Source organism: Melitaea cinxia, chromosome 22 (genome assembly GCF_905220565.1).
Source record: "Melitaea cinxia chromosome 22, ilMelCinx1.1, whole genome shotgun sequence".
NCBI classification, from domain to species: Eukaryota; Metazoa; Arthropoda; class Insecta; order Lepidoptera; family Nymphalidae; genus Melitaea; species Melitaea cinxia.
In genome coordinates this window covers 3,254,610-3,282,576 of record NC_059415.1, presented here as the reverse complement: position 1 = coordinate 3,282,576, position 27,967 = coordinate 3,254,610, and the positions used below count along the sequence as shown (strand labels likewise).

At 34.9% G+C, this 27,967-nt stretch overlaps 2 protein-coding genes across 2 annotated transcripts; both read left to right on the top strand.

The window, feature by feature from the left end:
* The first annotated feature begins 454 nt into the window (after positions 1 to 454).
* On the top strand, positions 455 to 7,589 carry LOC123664566. Its single transcript, XM_045599096.1, has 11 exons — positions 455 to 691; positions 1,288 to 1,446; positions 1,772 to 1,891; positions 2,242 to 2,379; positions 3,174 to 3,367; positions 4,028 to 4,283; positions 4,588 to 4,760; positions 5,548 to 5,697; positions 6,578 to 6,652; positions 7,135 to 7,258; positions 7,361 to 7,589. Exons 1-11 carry the CDS (start codon positions 657 to 659, stop codon positions 7,527 to 7,529), a joined length of 1,593 nt encoding a protein of 530 aa, XP_045455052.1. The 5' UTR covers positions 455 to 656; the 3' UTR covers positions 7,530 to 7,589.
* Positions 7,590 to 15,744: 8,155 nt separating this feature from the next.
* On the top strand, positions 15,745 to 27,713 carry LOC123664554. The gene is made up of 9 exons (XM_045599085.1): positions 15,745 to 16,269; positions 16,587 to 16,897; positions 19,392 to 19,529; positions 21,162 to 21,257; positions 21,671 to 21,869; positions 22,067 to 22,153; positions 22,312 to 22,430; positions 24,893 to 26,682; positions 27,564 to 27,713. The coding sequence occupies exons 1-9, from the start codon at positions 16,149 to 16,151 to the stop codon at positions 27,682 to 27,684; spliced, it is 2,982 nt and encodes a 993-aa protein (XP_045455041.1). The 5' UTR covers positions 15,745 to 16,148; the 3' UTR covers positions 27,685 to 27,713.
* The last annotated feature ends 254 nt before the right edge of the window (positions 27,714 to 27,967 follow it).

Sequence of the window (27,967 nt, the reverse complement as noted above, 5' to 3'; positions counted from 1 at the left end):
GGCTTCGTATAATGGTTATTGGTAGGTACATTAAAAAATACTAGAAATACAAGTGCGAATAATTCGGACTAAATAAGTATAATAATTATCACTTTACAAAATCGCAATTTTTTTTTAAACAAAAGCAATAACAAATTTTTTAGTTATTGAAATGTCGTATTCAAAAATAATAATTATCTGTACTCTCAATATTCGTATCTTAATAGTTGTTATGTGTTTAAAATAATAAATTGATAATTGTTTTTTAGTGAAATAAATAGTAAATGGAGAATTTTGTAATTTAAAACTTTTGTGCGCGATAATAATTTGAGTCGACGTCGAACTGTCAACCGCTGTCAACCAATAGCACACCGGCAAGCATGCGACACGTGTAAACACTCCCGTCCCCCTACCCCGTACCACCAAATAGACCGATAAATCGCTTCTGCGCAGCTTCAAGGCCAGCGTTCTTTTTACATGACGCGAACTATACCACCTACTTTATTTAGGTTTTTCCAAGTTAACTTTACCAATTTCATAACATGATAAAACAGTTACAATATACTTGTTTTTACCTGTATACGAAGCCTCGTGCCGGCATTTAGTCATTTAAGTTTTCGTTTTCCTGCTGAGATGTTGTTTTAGTCACTTTATTTACGGCTTTGTACTTAAGTGAAATGGATAATTTGCCAAATTTTAAAAGTATATCGTGGTAAGTTTATATTATTTATTGAGGAAACTTTGAAGTATGTTTTTATTAAATGAAAGATTACACCATTTAAAGATTAGGTATAGTTCTATTTATATTCTAATATTTGAACATTCATGAAATTCAATCATCTTATTTAAAAATTGTATTAAAAAAAATAACAAATTTTACTTTATTTATAACTAGCTGTAAAAGTTATTGTTTAGTTCGCAGAGTTATAAAATAAATAAATTTCTAAAATAAAAGTAGCCTAAGTTACCCCTCATTTTATCAACTATCTGCCAGTGAAAGTCTCGTCAAAATCTGTCCAGCCGTTTCAGAGATTAGCCGGAACAAACAGACAGACAAAAATTCTAAAAAATGTTATTTTGGTATATGTACCGTGTATATATCCAAATGCATTTAGTAAAAAGCGGTTATTTTAATATTACAAACCGACACTAATTTTATTTATTTTTATAGAATATAGATTATTTATACAAGTCAAGAACTCTTTCAAAACAAATATGTTACACCACTATTGCAATCAAAAATTCCCATCACTTTTATGGTCATTAATTTTCACCATCATTTGTTAAAATTACCTGCTGTTTTTATAGGTGTAAACCACACTGGGAATTACCGAACATTACAGATCAAAATAAGTCATTGCTCCAACAATGTACAAGTTTGTCGACATTGAATTTGTCAGATGATGTTGATGAAATCATTGAAAAGAGCAAAGCATTCCCGATAGAATTCCCAATACAAACTGTTAGGTATGTATTTAAATTTTATTTGTATTTCTATTTGTATGATTTTATTTTTGTGTTACCCACACATTAGGAAATTCTAAACATTTTTTAATATCATATCAAAAATCAACCGTTCCAGCGGGGATCAAACCTGCATCTCCGACTGACCGTATCGATGCTCTAGCCAATTAAGCTATGGAATTATGTATCCGCTAGATTGAAATTTTTGATATGATGATTTTATATTTGGTGTAAGCAACTGTGCCTTGTATTTCTATGTTTTGTTGTAGTTCATTGAAATATTTATACATGTTCTGTACTGCTTATTTATTTGTTCCAAATATTTCAGGTTGATTAATTTAAAATCTCAAAGACCTATTGAAAGACTAAGAAGGAATGTAACATCAACGTATCCTGTCATACATGAGAGGGTTTTAATTTTGATGACTAAATTTTTGGAATATAAAAGGTAAGATTGAAGATTGACCCTAAACACAACACAAGATATAGTCACTCAATATTGCATCATATTATTCAAAAATTGTTTTATGGCTTTGAATGTATGTACATTTAAATTCTTAAGTGTATTAGATATCTTAAAAGTAATCTTGAGTCACTTTTTAGGTAAGTTAGAAAACTTATAGCTAAAGTTCTATTAGTTACAATTTTATATTACAATAATTTGACCTACTTTTCAGATCTAATTGTCAAATTTTATGCGGCTCTTAAGTTAATGTCTAGACAGATCAGTCATATACCCCAGATAAATACTGTTTATAGAATATGTCCTTTAATAATTATGTTAATTTTTCTTTTTAGACTATTTGGATCAGTTATTGAAAAAGCTCTATATGAAAAGATGACAGTGCCAGAACTTATAGACAGAATATTAAAAAAAAGAGCAGTATGTTTTGTTGGACCAAGGGATAAATATCTACTGCTCAGTGGCAAAAGAGGGTAAATATTAAAACTAGCTGACCTGGCGAACTTTGTACCGCCTTCTTTATTTTTTTCTTAAATATAATAATATATCAAAATAAAATATAGCCTATCTTTCAAGTTGGATCGAACTGCACATGGTGTGCGAATTTTATTATAATCGGTTAAGTGGTTTAGGAGTCCATTGAGGACAAACATTGTGACACGAGATTTATATATATTAGATATATTTTTTACTTTAATGGTATATAAACAGTTTTGTCAATAAGTTAATACCATAATTTTTTTGACTAGCCCATTGGCGCATTTTGTAGTGGCCTTGCTTTCTGTTCCGCGGATCGCGGGTTTGATTCCCGCCCGAGTCAGTGTAATGTTTATATTTATATATGTATTATTTCTATGTATATTTATCAAAAAAATAGTTATAACAGTCAGCTGTTACCTGTAACATAAGCATTAAGTTGCTTACCATAGGAACAGATGACTGTGTGTGTATGTTATAAAATATTAATATTAATAATGCTAGTAATGTTTATAATAAAAATGTAATATATAAGTACATTATTTAACAAAGTATCCCAAATTGAGAATAGTGTTTTTGGTGTTTGTATAGATTTAGAGTTAAATATTATTAGTTTAATAATTATGTACTATCTAGCACGCAATACTACTAGTTGAGTACAAGATAAAGCTCTTCTGTCTAAATATTCATTAATCAGATTGTAATAATTTATCAAAAAAAAAGTATTAATACCTTATGTTACAATCAAGTATTTTTAACATTTGAATATAAATCAAATATATTGTTATAGGGCAGAAGGCTGGGAAGAAATTGGCACAACAGAGGAAAAACCACCTCTGATATTAGAGAATTGTTTAAGTTACGATGAAATGAAACTATCATCAATGGTATATGTGAGTGGATACACTGAATGCATAAATGACGGCTCAAGATTCAATAAAGGTAAAGTTGTAGACAATTGTGAACAAGAAGCTATTATCATTGGTAAGTTACAATATTGAGTTAAACAATTTTTACTATTAAGTGTAATACAGAGTATATATTATAATATCTATTTATAATTAAATAATATATAAATGATATGTTTTTATAGTTATATTTATATCTACCTACTTTTACACTAGCCCACACTTCATTGTTAATAATTTTCTTTTACCTGGGGTTGTCTGGAAGAGATTGCTTAAAGAAATAAAACTGCCTTTGCATGCTTTCAGTGTATCATTCTACTTTTTTTTGTACTACTGTGTCTCTATTACAATATGAATTGTTTGTAATATGTTTAAGATTATCCATATGCAATAAAGTAATTAATAAAAATAATGAAAAAAATTCAATCAAAATCATGGTATTATGTAAAATGTAATATTTGTAGTTTAATTAACATTTTACTGTTCAAAACGTGCAAAATATGTTGATTAAAAAAGTATACAATAAACAGACTAAAATTTATATAGGTTGGATTGACTAGAATAAATGGGTCAAATTAGCCACCAAATCCACCATTGCCACAATACTTCATAGTATGTAAATATCATTAAGCTTTGTTTGTAATGTATTTATTGCGTAAAATAAACCCTAAAAAAATTATAATAATATAGGTAGTCAATTTTTTTGTGTTTCAATTATAAATATTGTGTGTAATAGGTTTAGTTGGCCCTCGCTTTCGTCGGCGCGGTAAAATGGACTATGAGGATATAATAATAATAAAGCAACAAAATTGTCCAGAAAATGGTTATGGCGAAGAGAGTAAAAGTTTTTTAAAAATACCCAATCAAGAAACTGACAACAGGCAAGCGGCCAAGTACGCTTTGAGGGAACTTTGGGCGGAATTTTATCAGGTTTGTAGTAATTTGGAAGCTTTACAGTTTTTATCATTATTAAAAAAAAATATATGCAAAAAGTTCGCATATCTCTCTGATATATAAAATTCTCGTGTCATGGTGTTAACATTGAACTCCTCCGAAACGGCTCGACCGATTTTAATAAAATTTTGTGGGCATATCGGGTAGGTCTGAGAATCGGCCAACATCTATTTTTCATACCCCTAAGTTATAAGAGGGGGGGGATTAAGCGGGTTAATAACATCTATGGCAAAACAACGTTTGCGGTGTCAGCTAGTCATATTATAGTATTATACCAAATATATTTCTGTCATAGACAACACCATCTGTGTACAAAGAAGCAATGCTCAAAGATGCCAAGAGCAATGATTACACACAAACATTTGTATATTTACGGAAAGGCAATCTTAATAGTATATTTAATAATGAAGTATATTACAAACGGATATGTGTTATTGCTGAAACAACTCTCATAGAGGCCGAGCACAGAGCCAAGGAATGTGGGAAGAATGCATTTGTTAATGTCGTTGGATGTGGTATGTATATTTAAGTATTAGAATATGTAACATAAGAAAATATTTAATAGGTACTGATTCTTTAAACAACTTCAAGCTCAAAAAATTTTGATTTAAAGAAGAAAAATTTACTCTTCGCTACCCTATGTTTCAGCCTGTAATATCCCACTGCTGGGCATAGGCCTCTTTCTCCCATGTAGGATAAGGATCAGAGCTTAATCCACCACGCTGATCTAATGCGGGTTGGCGGATATGTTCCCTACTATGAGTAACGATCGCTATCAGGTGTACATGATAACAACTGGGACCGATGGCCTAACATGCTCACATGGCTTGGTGGGGAGACCCACAAGGACTGCATAAATACCCAAACCACGGCAAACATCTGTATGGCCAATACAAATGTTTGTTATGTGCGGGGATCGAACCCACAACCGCCAGCACAAAAGCTACAAACTAGTGCTTTGACCATTATAAGGGGTATTAAGCGGGTTTATAACAAATATGACAAAACAACGTTTGTGGGGTCAGCTAGTCATATATATAAAATTCTCGTGTTACAATGTCAGTTACAATACTCCTCCGAAACGGCTGGACTGATTTTTATGAAACTTTGTGTACATATTGGATACCTAGGTCTAAGAATCTGCCAACATCTATTTTTCATACCCCTAAGTTAAAAGGGGTAATTAGAGGAATAACATATATGGCAAAACAACGTTTGCGGGATCAACTAATATATATGCTATATAACGCGCTTTTTTAGATTTACTTTACATTTTATTTTTTTATAATTGTTACTTTTAAGGTCTTGGGGTGTGGATGGTATCAAAACACCAGCCAGATGTCTACGTTTTGACATTTTTAGAAAGAATCAAATCATTTCTTAGTAATAACATGTTAAATCACGTCACTGATATTAACTTCGCGTATATAAAGGACACATCTAACGTTGTTGGTGAGTAAATGAATGTATAAAAAATTGTAATTTTATTAGTTTAATATATAACTAGCGACCCGCCCCGGCTTCGCACGGGTATAAAATATAATTATAGCCTATATCATTCACTGAAAAAATGATTTAAATCGATCCAGTAATTTTGATTTATTCATTACTGCCCGTGGCCCGCTCGCGTTAACTTTAGAGTAAAAGCCGGCCGGAACCGCTGCAAACGCTACGTACCGCAATTTTTAAATCTGTAATATCTTCGAAAATATTCATTTAAATCATATGCTGTAAAGGGACATATAGATCTATATTAAATCAACAATGTACTTAAGGTATTTAATTAGATAACGATTAATGCTGTATTGGTTAAAATCGTTTTGAAAATTAGCCATTATTTGTCGTAAAAAGTAAATGACAAAAAAATGTTATTGTGGGATATCCATAAGAGATAGACATACACCATAGCGGAGTTTTCTGTAGACCTTTTAAATGTGTACAATACTTGTACATTATTTTGATAAATCTCGTAGGGTTCAGCCTGCGTTTGCAATTTTAGCGAAAAAATAATAATTATTTACGACATAACATTAGAAAACTCAAAAAATAACAGTATTTCTCCACTATTTAATGGATGTTATTATACCTATAAACCTTCCTCTTGAATCAATCTATCTATTAAAAAAAACCGGATCAAAATCCGTTGCGTAGTTTTAAAGATTTAAGCGTACATACATATGCAGGGACAGAGAAAGCGACTTTGTTTTATACTATGTAGTGATAAAGATTAATTTATTGTTTTTTTTATTACTATTATTTTTAATTAGTACTGACTGTGTGACTACTGGCAGTGAGTAACATAATAAAAAAAATTGCTTCAATTAAATTTTAGGTATGTTTCAAAATTCGAATGAAGTAACTAAAACAAGCGGAACAATATTTCTTAAAAGTGAAACGCATCCTAAAGGTAAGATAATGAAAAAAGTTTGTATGATTATAAGGACGAAATTATTTACCAAGTTTTTTAATTATATAATTGATTCTGGGTGATATTGATTGATCATTGATATTGTAAATTAATATTAAGACTTCATACTTAATTATACATTTTAAGGGCACCAACGAAACCTTTGTTAACTCAGCCATGTGTGACAGAGCTGTACCACTTTTAGGAATGCTTATTTATTAAATATAAAATAAAAATTAGAAGCGACTAGCGATAAATTAAATTATTATCTTTTTTTCATTTCAATTATTAAAATGTACATATTTAAGTTAACTTGTAAAACTGTCCTGTGCCTATACTGCTGCCTCCGGCTGACATTTTTGTATGTATGTTTATTGTTTAATGTAATTTAACTGCTGAAAATCTTTATATCCTCAATTTATTTCCCCGCATTATAATGAGATAATGAGATTAATCATAGAATGAAATATTTACATTTCTAGGTGGTATAAAAGTGTCTATGGAGAATAGGGAACCGTCTGCTCGTTTGACAGGCGAGCATGAAGGCAAGCTACTGGTGATGACATACCCATGGGACAGCAACGCACATCCGGGGAATGAGTTCTGGTGAGATTGTATTTGTTTTGTTTGGGTTATTTTGCGTTATGCGTTAAATTTTGTTGTGTAATTAAACAATTTGGTCCAAAATTTGTGCTCTGTTTATTTCAGGTTTGGTAGCTTACACACATCAGGTGATCCTGCAGCAGCTTGTTCCACACAAGTGTCGGAGTTGCACAACGCACACATCAACCCCGCAGTGAGTGCGTACAATGTCCGAGTCGCTGGACGCAGTGGGCTGAAGACGCTCTCCGAGTACTGTCTCGCTCTCACTGCGTAGGAGTGAGCGAGACGGCACACATCATACATAGCGTTAGCACTGCATATGACTGTTATATAGTAAATTACCAGAGCTATGCAACGAGCGCATGACGTTTTCCGAGCACTGAACGGTTTTACAAAATGTAACAGTGCAATAATCTTATGAATAATTCACTTATAATCGGTGCTAAACTTTGACAAAGTCAAACTACATATGTCTTTGATCAGTTAAAAGACTCAAAATTATATTTAGCTACTGTTTAAATTTTAATTTTACAACAATAATAATTATCATGTATTTGGTTTTATATTTTTTGATAGAATAAAGGTTTTAATTGTATGTCCAATGTTTTTATTTAACCAAATATTACGTGTAAAAAAATGGTATTTATTAAACCTATTATATTTTCAATTTTTAAATCAGTTAATTATACTTCATTTATACTTAGATAATGATTTTTTGTCCTTTTTGCCATCCACATCATGACTCGAATCCTTCATTTTAACTGCCAATGTATTTAAATTCCATTTTATTTCTTTATTATGGATGTAGTTCCCTTTATGAATCTGTTACATTGTTTATTATGTGAGCGCGGTTGAGTCAGAGGGGCGGTAAGATGAGCCACAGATCTTCAATACACCACCAGGGGACCCGGTGTTGGTAGTGGCCAGATGCACGAGAATGATGCTGAATGATCGAATACTCCGGATGACTCAAACCATTACGGAGGACTGTGACGCCGATGGCTCTCCCGTGGTCTGGGGGCTACCATCATTGGAATGGATAAATGATCTTAAGGAGAAGCTGGCGCACCGCTATGATGTTAAAACTAAATCCAAGGTGCGTGCTATGGCCTCTGTACTAGTTAATGGCTTTCGAGGGGGCGCAAAAATCAGCCGTCTTACGGTGGATAAAGCCCTCATTAACTACTTCGGGGCGGCCATAGTGATGGCAGCCCGATTATCAAGACCCAAGATGGTAATCCTCATCGGAGACATTAACCAGCTGCCGTACATCAACAGGGAAAACTTGTTCAAGATGCGGTACAGCAGACCAACCCTGATAACAGGCATATCGTGGGAGTTTGCTTGCACGCACCGAAACCCCAAGGATGTCGCCTTCGCCATCAGCGAGGTCTACAATGACATCTATGGCTCAAGCCCAATAATCCGTTCCCTCCGCGTGGAAAGCTTCACGGGCGCGCGAATCTCTGTAAGACTGAACTGGATCCTGTACCTGGTTTACACGCAGGAAGAGAAGAAATTGCTGGTGGACCAAGGACACGGGAAAGGGGAGGGGTAGCGTGTCTTGACTATCCACGAGGCGCAGGGCCAGACGAGTAAGAGTGTCATCGTCATCCGGACGAAGAATGGGAGGCTGCGAATACACGACAGCATTTCGCACGCGGTAGTCGCGGTGACTAGACACACCAAGGCCTGTGTCTACTACACCGACGACAGGGATGACGCCATCTGTCGTTTCGTCAGGAGGGCGGCGGAGGCTACAGAAAAAGACACTCTCGAGCATATCTCAAGATGGCGATTCATAATAGAAACACCGCCGTCGTTGAGTGTTCTCGCGATGTTAAAGTAAAATGCGAATAGGTTGCTTTGCTCCAACAAATCCTCCATAAAGTGATATGACATAATATTAAAATATGTATTTTTAATAAAACGTTTACGCATGTAAATAATGTAAGATTATGTAGATGTAAATATATTATTATTAGGAAAATGAGTTGTTCGTTTAGATAATGTAAGATATAATTATACAAAATAACTTTAACAAAAAAGAAAAAAAATATATAAAAAAGAAAAAAATTAAAAAAAAATAATGAAAAAAAAAATTATACATTTAGAATAGAATAATTACAAAAAAAAAAAAAACAATGTAGGTATCATACGTTAGATGAACCGGTCGATGGACTCACGTCTCTGTTGGAGACAATAAGTTAGCGGTTTCGTCGCGGTTGGCCACTGTAGCGGCCAGTATATAAGTGTATAATCTATGGTAGCGGTCAACCGCTATAGCAACCGCTTCAGGCGGCTGGACGCTAAAACGAACCACCTAGGCGGCTAACCGCTAGTGCGTAAGGGGCATAACCTAAACAATGATGTTGTTGAATAACGCCTACCTTGATTAAAAAAAAACATATTTAGAAATAAAAAAGGGCATGCGTTTCAAAAGCCCGTGGATGTATCTTAATTATATAAAAAAAAAAATTGTTTAAGTGTTGCCATGTGGAGGTTTCGTAATAAGTTCAGATTAATCTATCTTTTATGTCAGGACTCAGACAACACAAGTTACAGATTTTGTATAAAAAAAAATTACAAATTAATAATATGAACATTTTTAAATTAATAATATGAACTCTTAGTTCTTAAATAATGGAGCGAGACAATGCAGTTTATATCATTGCAAAATCACAAAAGTTGTCAAGATAAAAGTAGCCTTGGAATTGCGACGCAATTTTCTTATAAAATATATACAAAAGATAAGGTTACGCAACTTACACTTTTGCTCTTTATAAGTGACTAAATTTAGTTAAGAATATTCAAGACTTTTGATGATCCAAAATAATGGAAAGAATTATAATTATAATAGATATCTATGCAATATCAGTTTATTGAATTTGAAAGTAAATTAATAAAGTAAATATGAAATCTTTAAGTAGATGCTACGTAAACTATGACGGTAAGTGAAACATTAAATTTATTTTTCAAAACTACAACATAAAGAAGAGTACCTATAACACTTTTGACAGTATTTTTTGAGTAACAAAAAATTCGGCTATAGTTTCTGAACCTAATTTTTTTTAAATGAAAAATACTGCCAACAGTATAATATCGTAGGGGTGTCCCGGATAACATTGTGAGTTATTTTATTTATCACAATAGAGTCATACATATTGACAATAATTGTTAATGGTAATTGCATTGTATGTATTTTTAATAGAAATCAACCAATTGCAACTGTTTTTTAACTTCACTTCCTTCAATAATTGAAGGTTAGATTGTAATCTAATCTAAGTACATTGATCACGTTACAATAATGTTTGTTTATATTATATTCATATATAAAACATCGAAAAAAATCGACAAAAGCACAATACATTCTTGATTTCAAAAATTCTTTCGAAAATTTATGTCTATATTTAAATTGTCAAAACTGGCCCTTCATGCCCTTAAGTGAGATATTATTTAAGAAAAACGAACCATGTACAGTAGTCTAAAAACAAGGATAATTATAATAGAATATAAGATAGTTAAGATAATATATGGTATTAATTAGTCGGTACATAACTACATATACTTAGATATTTAGCGAATGAGCTATTTAACGAGTGAAATAATAATAAAATAATCTATATCTTCAGTGACTTTTTTATTTAAAATAATTATAATAATATAAAACAATATTCACGTAGCAAAATATACAATAGAATTAATAAATTGTATATATAAATTACACGATGCGTTGGCGCAACGGTCATAGCACTGGTTTGCGACTGTAGCGCTGGAAGTTGCGAGTTCGATCCCCGCGTACGATAAATATTTGTATTGGCACTACAGATGTTTGCCGTGGTCTGAATGTTTGTGCAGCCTTTGTATGGGTCCTCCAAACGTGCCCTGGAGAGCACGTTAAGCCGTCAGTCCCGGTTGTTATTATGTAGGGGAACACCGGGCAAGACGGGGCATCAGGCTTTTCAGGTGATTTAAATTGATCAATCTCATTCGCTCTGCCATCTCGCTACTGGCCGCCACGACAGCTCTTAGTCACACGAGTACTAACACGGTGGCTATTTATTTGTTTTAGTTATCGTCGAAAAGTAGATTTCGTTTGTTCGTATTAAAATTTGTTATATATACGTTTCGTAGTACATGAAACTTGTATTTAGTGAATTTTAAGTGGCACCTCGATTAATCCTATCTACAGTACATTGCAGTAACAGGTAACAACTTGTTTTGTTATGAAACATTATTCAATTTTTTTTTGTTTGAATATTAATGTTGAAACGAATCGACGGGCAAGATGGGGTATCTGATACCCCATCTTGCCTGACACGATTTTGATTATTTATATTTTTTTATATATTGTTTTAGGATGGTTTATATTTAAAAAAATGTCATATATGTTTATAAAAGAAACTCTGGAAGAGGAAAACGGTCAAGGGAAGCACTGAATAAGGCGATAGAAGTTGTTTTGAAGCGAGAAATGGGATATATTATGTTGGCTGCAAAATTTTTCTTAGTCCCACAAACTACATTGGAATGAAAGGTAAAAAAGGCAAAAAAAGAATGTAAAGGTACCTTTGGGTACCAGTATTCTCGCAAAAAGAAGAAGAAGAGGATGGGCTTGATGGATTATTTATTAGACATAGAAATCGGTTTTTTTTAACTGTAGATACTGTGGCAGGAGGACGAGGACGACGACTGCAGTTGTTGTTACAGATTCTGCTACTTCAACAGTTGTGACAACTAATACAACTGAAATTAACTCATATTTAAATTTGAGTCCTTCCCCTAGATTTTCTTATTGGTCTAATTTAGTGCATTAGCCAGCCCAAAGCAACTATTGCCTCTTCCAGTGACCAAGAAGACATTAAAAGTGACAAAAAACGCGGTAAAACTACTATCATAACCTCTTCACCCTATAAACAGAAGTTGTTAAGAGTTAAGTTAAAAGAATTTATTTAAAAAAAAATGTAAAAGAAAAGTTAAAAAAGCATAACAAGGAAATCAGACAGAGAAAAAAGGAGCGAAAACAGAAAAAGGAAGAGTAACAAAACCTATTTCAAGACTAAAGCCACAAAGAAATATAATCCAAATAAACGTATTAGACAGTCGTCTTCTGAAAAGAGTGATGTTGAAACCGAAAACACTCCATGCCTACATTCTACAGGGTTATATTTCGGCTCCAAGAAAAGTTGGATTGCTTATTCTTCTTGTGGTAAATGGTTACATTATGGCTGCACAGGAGTGGATGATAATGATGCCGAAGCAACATTCATTTGCAAGTTCTGCACTCCTGAATAGTCGAGAGAATGGCTATACCCCATCTTGCCCATTAGGCCCACCCCATCTTACCCGACCTATCGGGCATGATGGGGTGATATGTCATATTTTACATTTTGTTATATTATTAACAATTCCGTAGTGCTGTATTCCTGATTTCAATTTAATATGTAAGATTGATAACTACAAGCCTGATTAAGAATAAATATGATTATGAAACCATGAACCCCTACGATTTCTGGAGCTTTAAACCTTAACTACCCCATCTTGCCCGGTGTTCCCCTACACCTGATAGCGATCATTACTCATAGTATATATACAGGCTGAATCGTAAATAAAAATTATAAATAAGAATTCAAAAAACAAAAACATTCGCGATACGCCACAGATACGCATTAAGATAAAACTTTATATTAAGTAACTAATAAAATACAACTGTAACATCCCACTGCTGGGTACAGGTCTTGTTCTCCATGTACGATTAAGGTCGGAATTTATTAATTGATTGCAATCAGTTATTTATGATAACGACGGGCAGACATCTTACGTGTTCTCCGGGGTACGATGGAAACCCACAAGGACCATCCAGACCGGAAAGAAATATTTCAAAAAAAGTAAACAACTACAGTAGTAAAATCCACTGTGCTGGGTCTATAAAAACGAGAAATTTTTCTTTCAACATTCGAACACACAAAAATTTAAACAGGGCAAACTTTATTATAAAAATTGCTATCCTCGTCACCGTTTAATGATTTTTATCGATTAACTAGATGTGCCAAGCGGTTTCACCCACGTTAATTTAAGAAAAAAGAGGTGTAAAAATATTATATAGTCTTCCTCGATAAATGGGCAGTCTAACACTGAAAGAATTTTTCAAATCGGATCAGTAGCTGCTGAGATTAACGCGGTCAAGCAAACAAACAAACAAACTCGTCAGCTTTATAATATTAGTCTAGATTCCTCTAATTCACCTTAGGTATATTGAATTTTTACCTATGACATATAATGCGTCATTGTCTACTGAACTATTGCCAAATTATTTTACTAAATAATGTAAAGTTGTAGGTAAGTACTCATAGTGAGAAAAACAATATCAAATTATTAATACACGTAACTGCGTTTGCATGTGCAAAACAACATGAAATTTTCATACAAATAACTTTCATAATAACAAACAATGAGTAATACTTCTGTAAGTTCTGCATCGTACTTTTATCACATGTTGCGCTTATTAATCAAAAAACACAAATAGATATGTTTTTTTAAGGAGATAACACGATAACGAATGATATGTTTTTGAGGATATAGCACAATGGTTTTCTGTTACTCATTAGCATTACTACAGTTAAATTTTTATAGAAAAAAAACTTATAATAATTAAAAAAAAGATATTAAAACAAACCGTGAATTTAAATAAGTTTTAAATGCATTATTTGCTATTATATAATCTATACTATATAGTTATATATCCTTTATTAGCCTATTGCAATCAATCGGAATATAAATTGGGATAGAACTTCATTTATTTTAAATTATTTTCATTTAGTTAATGTCTTCAAAGTCTAGCCATAAATTATAACAAATTCATGACTTTTTGGTTAAGTACTGATTTGTGCGAGATCTATATTTTACGGTTTCCATTGAATATTATTTTGACTATTGAAATTGAAGATTACAATTTGAAAAAATTAGAAATGGTTAGCTCATAGGTAATATAGCAATAATTAGTTTATTCAGAGAATAGGGTACTTCAGTTATTTTCGTTCTTTAAATATTCTGATTTGGAATCATAAAAGCACATTATTGTTTTTTATATTAAAATTAAATGTCGTATATTTTAATTTGTATATCACGTGACCTAAAACACGACTCACCATGGTATGACGTCATACGGGCAATAACAAAAACAAAGTTCTGTCAGAGCTGTAATACGTATTGTGTGTCCTTTCGCAGAAAATACGTACATAAATAATTATAGAATTGAAAGTAGTATACTTAACACAATAATTTTATCGCAAGATACACAACTCCATTATGAACATTTATAAAACGTTACGTAAAAGAATTATAGGTTTTATTAAAGAAAAGCATCGAAAATGGGAAGAAAAATTATTTAGTTAAGTCATTTCATTAATTATATTTGCATTTCTGATAAGTCAGCTGGAGTTTATTTTTAACTGTAAAATATAGTATCTACATCGACAAACAAACTACGCAATACATGACGCTTGTATTAAATTCAATCATAATATTAATGTATTTTAAATATGTTCTAGATATAATATTAAGTAGGTACCTATTTTAATTATAAATATCTATTATACACACATTAATCTTTAATCTTTATTAAAACTTGTAATAAATTACTTAATATAGCCCGTAGGTCCATAGGTGCAGTGGGCACAGATCCTGCTTTCTGCACCAGCGTAATTTAAGCCCCCGAGTCTGGGTGTAATGTACATATTATTATGTATGACATTTTATTAATGTGTTATTTATGTGTACATTTATTACAAAATATGCATAACACTCAGCTGTTACCCAAAACACAGGTATTAATTTACCTACGTAGTACGTACTATGTATAAGAACATGGACACTTATGTTTAAATAATGATTTCAAATAAAAATTCGGTTTCGCTATGAAATAACCAAGTTTTTATTATATTATTACTGGTTATGTTAACTATTTATTCTTTAAAACGTTTAAAATAGTTAAAATATATTAAAATTATTATTTATCTTTAAAAGTAATATTATTGATGAAAATTTATCTTATTAATATTTACTAGACATTAATTAAAATCGAAACGTATTTTTTTGAAAATAAGTAATTTCTATTAACTTAGAAATTTTGCGAGTTACATAATTTACAAGACAAAAATTATACTTGTAGATAGCGGATACTAATAGATTAGCCATTAGAAAACAATTCCACAAATACACCGTCACGTCGTAATTTTTGGAACAGCTACAAACGCGATCGTATGATGTTTATTTACATTTTCGAGCATTTTCATTGACCCAGACTAAAGGTGTGTCGTACGACGTCGTAATACGTTAACGTGATTCGTCGTGATCTAAGCGTGAACGCCAACATGTTTTCATGCCAGTATAAAACTTATCGCAAGCTCACCCATTAGATCAGTTTATAACTTTCTCTCCTTGTGATAACAAGTAAAACAAAAATACTCTTCTGAAACTATATAGGTACTGGCAAGTGATAAAGAAACTGATCAAGATTTTTTAAGACTTTGTTTTGATTTGCTCGTGTTGGTAGCATTGATCGCGCGATCTGACGTCATTGTACTGTCATTGATCTATTTGTGATATATTATATGCGATATTTTTATTTATTTGCCAAGGTTTTTTGCGATACTAATACGTTTTGCTACTGTTGATACGAAGTTAAGACCTTCCTAGTGTTACGTGTGTAATTAAATTTTTTATTAAAACATTATACACGAAGTTATCCACGAGATAAGTCGTGTACATGACTATTATTGTGTGTGTCTTATATTTGTTGAAAGTATTACTGTAGAAACACTTTGAACAAATTGCCTTAAGTGCTATTAATTAGTGAATTGTTTTCTTAAAACGTTTGATACGAATAAGTGGCAAAATGTCTTCGCTTGGAGGACAGTGGCGTATTATTCGCCACTACCTTTCTATGAGTAACTTGAATTCTGAAGTCGAAAAATTAGTTCAGAAAATTAAACCAGCTACTCCTGAGCAATGGGAAAGTAAGTTAAAACTATTTAGAAAACAAGTAATATTGCAATGATCAAAAATTACCTAAAAATAATGTTGTAGACATTGTACATTCATACGAAAAATAAGACAAAGAATAAAATAAATATAATATAATAAAATAAATATAATTATATATATAAATATAATATATAAAATATAATCTATAAAAATATATCTATAAAATCATATATTGTATAACCTATTATTTTAAATTTACTTAGCCAGATCATTACTAGATTCATTGACTAGTAACTATATAATTAGCTATGCTATTGCACAGATATTAGTAAAATTAAACTTATTTCAGGTTTGATTAAAAAATTTGAAAGGGCAGTATCGGCACGACTAAGTCAAACTGTGGATGCTAAAAGCTTAGAAGAAAAACCAAATAATAAAGTAAATGCAACAACAATTGAGGAAACCGATTCTAAAGTACAAAAAATAAAAGAAAAAAATGACAAAGACGAGAAAATAAGTCAAGAAGGTCTAACACTGGGTTCTGAGGCTAAAGAAATCACATTCGAAGGACTCTGGCAAGGTCTGAAATTAAAAAAGGATCTTCACTTTGGAAAGATTTCTGAACCTAGCTGGAAGACAAATAAACCTATTATAACTAAGGTATGGATAGGTTTCAACTTTAAATTTTAATCTAAGATAAAACAAACACCATAAAAAAATAGCTTTAGTAACTAATGTACGAAATTCTTCATGCTCCACGCCCGTACTATAGTTGAAAATGTTCCAATTTTTTATTCCTGGTCTAATGATCTAATCAACTAATTACTTATTGAAAATAGAGCTGTCCTTGAGTTTTCCGCTTAGCAACACATTTGGCTCATTTTTATTTTTCCAGATTAATAGTTGTATAGTTTTGTTGTTCTTAATAAATTTTTCCGATGGTGGATGTTATTTCATCTTTCTTATCATTCATAGCTACTTTAAGAAGTGTCTTCTCAATTCTATGTGACATTAGCGAAATCATCTGTGTCTGTCTTTCATTAGTTGTTTTTTTTATTGCCTATGTTTTTATCTAACTTATAATATAATAAATAAATAATAAAAAAATAATATAAAATTGGCACAGTTTGTAGTGTTTTCTGTTCGGCAGGTTGTTGGTTCGATTTCCGCCTGAGTCTGGGTGTAATATTTGTATTTGTATATGTATTATTTCTATGTATATTTATCAAAAAAAAAAAATAGGTATAACAGCTGGTTGTTACCTGTAACACAAGCATTAAGTTGCTTACTACAGGAACAGACGACTGTGTGTGTATGTTATAAGATATTTATTTATTATTTATTTTTTTAATCTAACATGGAGGTCTGCGTTGCATGCATTACTACCTACATTGTATTATTTGTCGTTTGATGTTAATTGAAGTTTGTTTTTTATTCCTTTGTAAGTAATTATTATTCTTATTTATGAATCTGTCCTTTCTACTCTCTTCATAATATTGTCTTGAACATATAAAACTTATAATGTTATTATCAATATTTTTTATTACCGCTTGACCCCAAACTATTATCATTCATGCATTGCTCACATAATCAGCATATAATTTCATTGTGATCGTACATAAACAATGATGAATTACATAGATATTGTCTATAAATGAAAGCGGGTAGGCGTGATCGCAGACCTTATACACTTATCTTGCTATGATTTTTTATCTAAAATTAAGTATATAATTAATGTTATGATAACATCTTATTTTGTCTTTTTAATGTATATCATTGCTAAAAATAATATTTTATGAATTTAATCTATACTTAATATTATAAAGAGGTAGTGTTTCTAACTTTGTATGTTTGTAGGGGGTAATCTTTGTAAATACTGATCTGATCATAAAAATTCTTTCACTAACAGAAATCTACACTAGTCAGGAATAAAAAAATTCACTGAAAAATAATAGTATATGTAAATCAAATAGGATAAATGTAAGCGAGATGAAAACTTTACTATATATTTCCGTCACAAAAATAATAATTAACGCCCAACAAAGTGGGCATGGGTCAGCTAGTATATAATTTATTAGTTTCAATTCTTTTAATTACTTAAATTATGCTTAAGTTATTCTGATATATAAAAAATGAAATAAAATATCAATATTTAAAATCATAACTACACAGTCATATGATGACACTTGTCAGTTATATTTGATTTTGGTTCCGTACCCAAAGGGTAAAAACAGGACCCTATTACTAAAGACTTCTCTGTCCGTCCGTCCATCCGTCAGTCTGAGCGTCTGTCTGTCTTTCTGTCACCAGGCTGTATCTCAAGAACCGCGATAGCTAGATAGTTGAAATTTGCACAAATTATATATTTCTGTTGCCGCTATAACAACAAATACTAAAAACAAAATTAAAGTAAAAATTAAGAGGGGCTCCCATACTCGATATCAATAAATGGTAACAGATAGGCATTTGAAATATTTACAAAATACTAAATTGTATATTTACTCTAATAATAAAATTTAAAATATAATTATAAATATATCAATAAAAACTATTTAGGGGGGGCTCTCATACAACAAAAGTGATGTATTTGCCGCTTTTTGGCCGATATTATAATCAGCACTAGGTAAACACCTGAAATTTTCACAAAATATTTAGTTTTTATTTAACAATTAAATATTTTACAGAACATTTATTTATATTTAGTTTAGTCTATGGTACCGAATCCTTTGTGCGCGAGTCCGACTCGCACTTGGCCGATTTTTTTTTATGACGGCATTCACACACGGGTCACAGCACTGGCTGTTGCGCTGGAGTTCGCGGGTTCGATCACCGCTCGAGACAGACTTTTGGCCATATAAATGTTTGTCGTGGTCTGGGCGTTTGTGCTTGTGTATTGTGTGTTTCCAGGCCCCCGACAAAGCAGAAAATCCTACTGGGGGCCGTAATTTTATCATATTTGTCTATTTTACTTTTGATTTCATTGGTGTCAATTTCAAGGTAATAATCTAATAGAATGTAAATATAAAAATGTTATAAATTTTCAATTTTAAATTTTCTGTACTAACACTAGGTTATAAGAAACATTGTTACTAACACTATATGGGCTAGTCCTGAAATAAATGTTATTATTATTATTATTATTATTTCCTTCCAGACTTCAATCCATTCCCGAACAGCCTATGTGATATCAGCGATAGTAACGGCAGAATCAACGGAATGCCTTCTCAAAAGGACTGAGCACTTCATAGAACATCTCCAACAGTACCCTGAGTCTAGAGACTATGCTATTAAGGTAAATCTTTAATAAACATATACAAGCATTTAAAGAGAACAAAATATATTATGTGTATTTGGTATCTTGTCTATTTTAAACTATGTACAATATTTAGATTAAAAAAAAATACAACAAAGTGGATACAGATGATACAGGCAATTAATATAAACTGTTTTTCTTTTATATTCATCTTTCAAAACAGATAAGGTGATCATGAAATGGACATATTTGGAGTAATAACTTTTTTTATAAAAACAAGCCATAGTTTTTTTTTTCATTTATTAAATGTGATGATAATAATTGAAATAAAACATTACTTTTTGAAAAATTTCATATTTACTTTACTTGAACTCAACTAAAATTATAAGATATTGCAATGTTGTTTACCTGTTCAAAACAATGTACAGGTAAAACCATTGTGAATAAATATTACATTGAGCTTGACCATGTATTATGAGTTATGTTTATGAGTATTGTTGTTGTTTTGTTTACTTTGAACAACTTAGCTATGGTTCATAATGGTGTTAAAATGTGATGTATAGAAGTGATGACAGAGGTACATGAGTAATTGATAACATATAACTTGATAATCTGAATTAGTTATAAAAATTTAACAGTAGACGTTTTTATTAATTAAATAGTGTTATTATAATATTATTTACATAATATAAGTTAATGTACCTTAAATAGTAAATTCTGACGTCTTTTTAACCGACTTCCAAAAAAGGAGGGGGTTCTCAATTCGACTGTTTTTTTTTTTTTTTATATGTATGTTACATCAGAACTTTTGACCGGGTAGACTGATTTCGACAAATTTTATTTTAATCGAAAGATGGTGTGTGCCAATTGGTCCCATTTAAATTTATTTGAGATCTAACAACTACTTTTCGAGTTACATGTAATAATGCGTTTTTACTTGACGCTTTTTTCGTCGACCTACGTTGTATTATACCGCATAACTTTTTACGGGATGTACCGATTTTGATAATTCTTTTTTTGTTGGAAAGGGGATATCCTTAGTTTAGTACCATGATAAGGAAACCAGGATCTGATGATGAAATCCCAGAGAAATCGAGGGAAACTCTCGAAAATTCGCAATAACTTTTTACTGGGTATACCGATTTTGAGAATTTTTAATTTAAATTATTAAATATATTTTGAGTAATTGAAAAGGTTTTTATTTTTGCGATGTTTTAAAAACTAATCTTATTTATCGAAACTGCTACTGTCAGTGTGTGGCAGTCATTTTTGGCTAAAGCTAGTGTGTATATCTATATATATAAAAATTTCGTGTCACGATGTATGTTAACGATAAAGTCCGAAACTACTGAACCAATTTTTATCAAATTTTGTAAGCATCTGTAATTTGGTCCAACTTGGGAGTAGGTGGCGCTGCTATCGGTATGTAAGCAATCAAATTTGGTAGCCGTTTTCCGGGTAGTACAACGTCTGCCGGGTTCGCTAATGAATTTTGTAAATTCTTTTTACTGTTTTATATTATCATTTTTATTTTATTTATTTAATTTATCTCCATAAGGAGTGTGTATTGTAAACAAAGCTTTTAAATAGCAATTCAAGCCAATAAGATATGTTAAATATTTGCACAAGGTCAGTGTATGTCTTTATTAAATACAAATTTATTTATTAAAGGAGGGAGCAGTCCGAGCATTGTTGAGGGTACAACATAAGTTGAAGAAAAATGATGATTTACCCATCACTAAGGAAGTCAATGGTCTTGTCAATGAGGTAAGTTACATGTATAATTTAATATCAGAAATCGTATGTATGATTTTATTTTATTTTGTTTACATTCATACTAATAAAAATTCATTGTTTTATTATTGTATTATGTAAAAAAAAATCATTAGGCGAATGTCATAATTATGAATGTCTATTACCTACTTGCGATTTTTTAAAATTAAAGTTTAAATGTTTGTTTTAATTTCATTAATATGTTTTGTTTTATCACTTAATAGTAATAAAAAATATAATCATTTTTAAAATTTAAAACACGCATTTTCTGAATAAAGGAAATGGGTTTTCGTAGTGCAATAAAAATAATAATTATTATTATGTTTAACCATACAGATACTACTTAACCTTATAAATATATACTTTAAGCTACAGATATAAATATCGAAATCGATTTTTTTTTCTAGGCCTTGGCACTTATGGGTTACACGGGTCCGACAAAAAGTCGTGGTCCAAATATTTTGTCTATAGATGGCGGTGGCATTAGGGGTATCATTGCAATTGAGATTTTAAGACACTTGGAGAGACTGACTGGGAGAAAAGTGGAGGAAATGTTTGATTACATTATTGGCGTCAGTACTGGTGCTATAATTGCCGCTGTTATGGGTAAGAGTTTGTATAACAATTTTTTTTATATTAATCATTTTTTACCTTTATTTGACAATTCATTTAAGAATATGGACCACAAAGAAAGTGTTCTATCTTCCTTTATGTATCAAAGATATATTTCTAACTGTAAATAATTAAATAAAAAATATAGTTGTGTTAATTATGTTTCATTTAAAAGTTAATTTTTTTTGCAGCTAGTGGAGCTGGTAACTTGGAAACAGCCACTCAAATGTACCATACTTTATCAAAGCAAATGTTTGGAAACACCTCTCTTATCGGCGGTATGTATATAAAAAATTAATATAAATATTTATTATTACTCTGTATAGTGGAATTTTATCTTATATAAAGTTATACATAACATTCAATGCCAGTGTCATTAGGTGATACCATTGGAACTAATTTATCCTTTTTTTAAATGTATATTATATTTTTCTAGGTACTTCTAGGCTAGTATGGAGTCACTCATATTACGACACCGATGCTTGGGAGGAATTGCTTCAAGAAAATCTCAAGGACTGTACACTTACTGAGTGTAACAGACATAACACGCCTAAGGTAAGATATGTTAATATATTTTAATATTTATAATCTGTTTTTTTTTTTTGTTATTTTAGGCTGTAATATATTCACATTGATTTATAGTAGGTTTGTGTAATACTAAGCGTGTCCTCTAATTTCTCAATTAATTTGAATGTTTGATATTTTATACTTATGGTATTTGATATTTTGAAAGTCCTAAACTTTAACCTTGTCCACAGTTAAAGTTTTGTTGTATATATTAAATGACAGAAATTTTATACTTTAAATAAGAAAACAGGTTTTGTTATAATATCATATAACAAATGTGATGATATTACAGTAGCTACCACTAAAAATGTAAATTCGAAATTTTACAGTATTAGAACAAGTGTTGTTGTGTAAAATGAAAAACTTTGTCATTTGATACATACGGTAAATACCAGTATCATCTTATATTTTCTTTAACTGGTTTTCTCTATTCGTGCTCGAATAAATCAAACTGTATTAGTATGTACCTTTAAAAGCTAGTTTAGCTTTTGATAAAAAAAAAATCGGTAAACCTTTAGATTAAGAACCATCGAATTTCGGGACTTTGGGGGAAGGGGGAGGGAGGGTGGGGTACGTTACCCCCTGTTCCACTACTACACTTCGGAACCCCATGGTTATGGATATATCCATGGTTAAAGTTTTGAGATTAGAAGGAGAATTTCGCAGCTTTCACACGTTATTTTCACATTTCACAAGCATTTTTTTCACATTTCACACGCTATTTTCACATTTCACACGTTAATTTAACGTTTTCACACGGTTTTTTAACAAACGATACAACTAATGTGAAACGACTGAGAGATAGATGCTTTGAAAAAAATGGCGCGCCACATGTATTTGTATTTTGAATTCTTATTTATAGTTTATATTTACGCTTCAGCCTGTATGTATACTATGAGTAATGATCGCTATCAGGTGTACATAATAACAACCGAGACCGACGGCTTAACGTGCTCTCCAGGGCACGTTTGGAGGACCCATACAAGGACTGCACAGACACCCAGACCATAGCAAACACCTGTATGGCCAATGCAAATGTTTGTCAAGAGCGGGGATCGAACCCGCAACCGCCAGCGCAACAGGTAAAATTCATTTCTGTAACCGTTACGCCAACGCGGCGTCTTGTATGCTTTTTACTTAAATATATTTTATATTTACTTATTTACTGTTATATACGAAAAATATTCAATATTAATTTTTTTTTACCTAACCATCTAAGAAACTCAAATTAGACCGTTTATAGGCATAATTTCGTTACAAAAAAAAAAAAATTAACCTACCACCTTTAAGGTTAGAATAACGCTTGGCTCCGGCGCTGCGGGCTGTTCAGCCCTTCCGAATTTGCGTGCGAAAGCACACTCACTCATGCTCCACCGCTCCTCTACGCATTCGTTCACGCGCTATCGCACGGCAGGCGAGGGCTGCCCTCCCTCCGCGCCTCTGACTTCTAAAGCTCTCTCTAGGGGTAGGACAGACCAAGACCACACCGTGGATAGTGGGGTGCTCCGATTCGGTTCTGGATATCTCCATAGCTATTGGTTTCCGAATGATGGGAGTGTTATCTAGTGTAGCCCCCTCCACCCTCAGCCCTCCACCCTCCGCCCTCCAACCCCTAAAACCCCATAATTCGATGGTTCATAATCTAAAGAATAGCCAAAAAATCATCAAAATCGGTACACCTAGTACAAAGTTATGACACACATAAAAAATATAATGAAATTAAGAGACACGATAAAAACTAAAACAAAACCTGTAGGATTTTATCACCAATATGTCCTTCCTATTTGTCAATTAGCGAAATGGTACGAGTTACTTGCCATTCCCGCCACGCCCACTTTATTTTCATGTTATTACTTGCTTCAAATCCGCATCCGCAAAATCCGCATTGCGTTCTGTGGATTCGGATGTGAATGAAGATGTCTAAATCGATGTGGATGATCCGCATTTGCGATTGCAGTTGCGGATATTCGCAACAAGACTAGGGAATCTAAATCAATAGATGTAGATGTTCCAAATTCGCGGATGCGGATTCGAATATCCGCAGCAATCGTATTTAGTAGATTATTTAATATTTTGTCGCCGTTTATATTTGGACGCCGCGTTGGCGCAACGGTTACAGCCATGGATTGTATTTGTTGCGCTGGCGGTTGCGGGTTCGATCCCCGCACATGACAAACATTTGTATTGGCCATACAGGTGTTTGCCGTGGTCTGGGTGTTTGTGCAGTCCTTGTGGGTCTCCCCACCGTGCCTCGGAGAGCACGTTAAGCCGTCGGTCCCGGTTGTTATCATGTACACCTAATAGCGATCGTTACTCATAGTAGGGAATATATCCGCCAACCCGCATTGGAGCAGCGTGGTGGATTAAGCTCTGATCCTTCTCCTACGTGGGGAAAGAGGCCTATGCCCAGTAGTGGGATATTACAGGCTGAGGCGTTAATGTTTTGTCAGATGGCGCTAGTGTCGTGCGTGGTGAACTCAGGTTCGCGACTAGCGCCCTTCCTGTTCCGCACGTACGAGTGCGGGTTCCGAGTGCGGAGCGTGTTCCCGGGCAGCTCGCGCGCGCGCCTGTGGCAAGCCGTGCGCGCCTCCGCCGCCGCGCCCACCTACTTCACGGAGTTCCGCCTGCACGGCCTGCTGCACCAGGTACTGTCCTGTACTGCTGTACTGCTGCACTGCTGCACACGTGTTCCCGGGCAGCTCGCGCGCGCGCCTGTGGCAAGCCGTGCGCGCCTCCGCCGCCGCGCCCACCTACTTCACGGAGTTCCGCCTGCACGGCCTGCTGCACCAGGTACTGTCCTGTACTGCTGTACTGCTGCACTGCTGCACACGTGTTCCCGGGCAGCTCGCGCGCGCGCCTGTGGCAAGCCGTGCGCGCCTCCGCCGCCGCGCCCACCTACTTCACGGAGTTCCGCCTGCACGGCCTGCTGCACCAGGTACTGTCCTGTACTGCTGTACTGCTGCACTGCTGCACACGTGTTCCCGGGCAGCTCGCGCGCGCGCCTGTGGCAAGCCGTGCGCGCCTCCGCCGCCGCGCCCACCTACTTCACGGAGTTCCGCCTGCACGGCCTGCTGCACCAGGTACTGTCCTGTACTGCTGTACTGCTGCACTGCTGCACACGTGTTCCCGGGCAGCTCGCGCGCGCGCCTGTGGCAAGCCGTGCGCGCCTCCGCCGCCGCGCCCACCTACTTCACGGAGTTCCGCCTGCACGGCCTGCTGCACCAGGTACTGTCCTGTACTGCTGTACTGCTGCACTGCTGCACACGTGTTCCCGGGCAGCTCGCGCGCGCGCCTGTGGCAAGCCGTGCGCGCCTCCGCCGCCGCGCCCACCTACTTCACGGAGTTCCGCCTGCACGGCCTGCTGCACCAGGTACTGTCCTGTACTGCTGTACTGCTGCACTGCTGCACACGTGTTCCCGGGCAGCTCGCGCGCGCGCCTGTGGCAAGCCGTGCGCGCCTCCGCCGCCGCGCCCACCTACTTCACGGAGTTCCGCCTGCACGGCCTGCTGCACCAGGTACTGTCCTGTACTGCTGTACTGCTGCACTGCTGCACACGTGTTCCCGGGCAGCTCGCGCGCGCGCCTGTGGCAAGCCGTGCGCGCCTCCGCCGCCGCGCCCACCTACTTCACGGAGTTCCGCCTGCACGGCCTGCTGCACCAGGTACTGTCCTGTACTGCTGTACTGCTGCACTGCTGCACACGTGTTCCCGGGCAGCTCGCGCGCGCGCCTGTGGCAAGCCGTGCGCGCCTCCGCCGCCGCGCCCACCTACTTCACGGAGTTCCGCCTGCACGGCCTGCTGCACCAGGTACTGTCCTGTACTGCTGTACTGCTGCACTGCTGCACACGTGTTCCCGGGCAGCTCGCGCGCGCGCCTGTGGCAAGCCGTGCGCGCCTCCGCCGCCGCGCCCACCTACTTCACGGAGTTCCGCCTGCACGGCCTGCTGCACCAGGTACTGTCCTGTACTGCTGTACTGCTGCACTGCTGCACACGTGTTCCCGGGCAGCTCGCGCGCGCGCCTGTGGCAAGCCGTGCGCGCCTCCGCCGCCGCGCCCACCTACTTCACGGAGTTCCGCCTGCACGGCCTGCTGCACCAGGTACTGTCCTGTACTGCTGTACTGCTGCACTGCTGCACACGTGTTCCCGGGCAGCTCGCGCGCGCGCCTGTGGCAAGCCGTGCGCGCCTCCGCCGCCGCGCCCACCTACTTCACGGAGTTCCGCCTGCACGGCCTGCTGCACCAGGTACTGTCCTGCTGTACCGCTGTCCTGCTGTACTGCTGCACACGTGTTCCCGGGCAGCTAGCGCGCGCACCTGTAGCAAGCTGTGGGTGCCTTCATATGGTTATGATATGAGACAAACGTGCAGCTTGCTCTGGGTTTCTTTGGGTCGAGCATTCTCCAGAAATTCGTCTTTAGTCGAAACGGGAAAACAAACTCGAATCCTTGAAAACTCGAGAAATTCTTGAGCTAAAAAGGCCCATCAGTTAGCTGAAATTTCAGCAGACAAAATTAGTAACACTCAAATAACTAATAGAGTAACTTGATAAAAAAAGAATCTCGGTTAACCCTAACCTGCTAGTACACGTACTGTACACGTGGTGCACATAGGGCACTAGTACTGCGCACATAGTACATATTTTGGCGCAGTTTGTAGTGACCATGCTTTCTGCTCCGGGGGTTGTGGGTTCGATTTCCACCCTGAGTCTGGGTGTAATATGTATATTTATTTATATATTTATATATGTATTATTTGTAAGTATGTTTATCGAAAAAAAAAATGTAGCTATACCAGTCGGCTGTTACTTATAACATATAACACAAGCATTAAGTTGCTTACTTTAGTAACAGACGACCGTGAGTGTATTGTGTATATATTTATTTATTATTATTATTTTCCTATGTATAAAAATGTGTATTTTTTTCGCATATTAATGCATTGTTATAAAAATATAGAGATTTAGGAGTAAGCGCTTCCCGTAATTTTTCATTTTGTGAAAATAAAGCACAGTCTCCTTGGAAGCGTGCAATAATGGAAAGCCTTTTCTTTATATTACGAGTATAACAAGAGAGAGGTCTCTTTGATCTAATCAATTTAATAATGAAAATTATATTACTTGTTACAGGATGGTGGCATCATGGTCAACAACCCTACTGGAGTGGGTCTGCACGAAGCTAAACTATTATTTGGACCAGACACAATCAAAAACGGCACAGTTATATCAGTGGGTACCGGCAGAGCTTTGAACAAGCATTTAGACTACGAGTTGTTGAGCAAAGGTTTGGCAAAGGAAACTTCTGGAACAAGTTGGAAGGATAAATTCAACAAGATCTTAGATTCGGCTACTGATACTGAAGGTACTTTTTTAAAGTGATTTTTTTTTCTATTGCCCTAAAATATTCGTTCATCTATCGCATGTCGCATTACAGCTGGCCGCGAAGTAGGGATAAAGTGAAAGGCAGACGGCAGAGCGGCCAAGACCAATATGTCGGCGCCCATAGCTCTCATCAGCTGACCGTGTAGCATATA

What these genes read in the sequence shown, in the direction of transcription:
- LOC123664554 (XM_045599085.1), top strand. Translation starts at nt 16,149, where the DNA reads ATGTCTTCGCTTGGAGGACAGTGGCGTATTATTCGCCACTACCTTTCT. An exon ending in CTAGAGACTATGCTATTAAG is followed by an intron (nt 19,530 to 21,161) that starts GTAAATCTTTAA and finishes TATTTATTAAAG; the next exon opens with GAGGGAGCAGTCCGAGCATT. An exon ending in TGCACGGCCTGCTGCACCAG is followed by an intron (nt 26,683 to 27,563) that starts GTACTGTCCTGC and finishes TACTTGTTACAG; the next exon opens with GATGGTGGCATCATGGTCAA.
- LOC123664566 (XM_045599096.1), top strand. Translation starts at nt 657, where the DNA reads ATGGATAATTTGCCAAATTTTAAAAGTATATCGTG. An exon ending in CTGCTCAGTGGCAAAAGAGG is followed by an intron (nt 2,380 to 3,173) that starts GTAAATATTAAA and finishes ATATTGTTATAG; the next exon opens with GGCAGAAGGCTGGGAAGAAA. An exon ending in GGACACATCTAACGTTGTTG is followed by an intron (nt 5,698 to 6,577) that starts GTGAGTAAATGA and finishes ATTAAATTTTAG; the next exon opens with GTATGTTTCAAAATTCGAAT.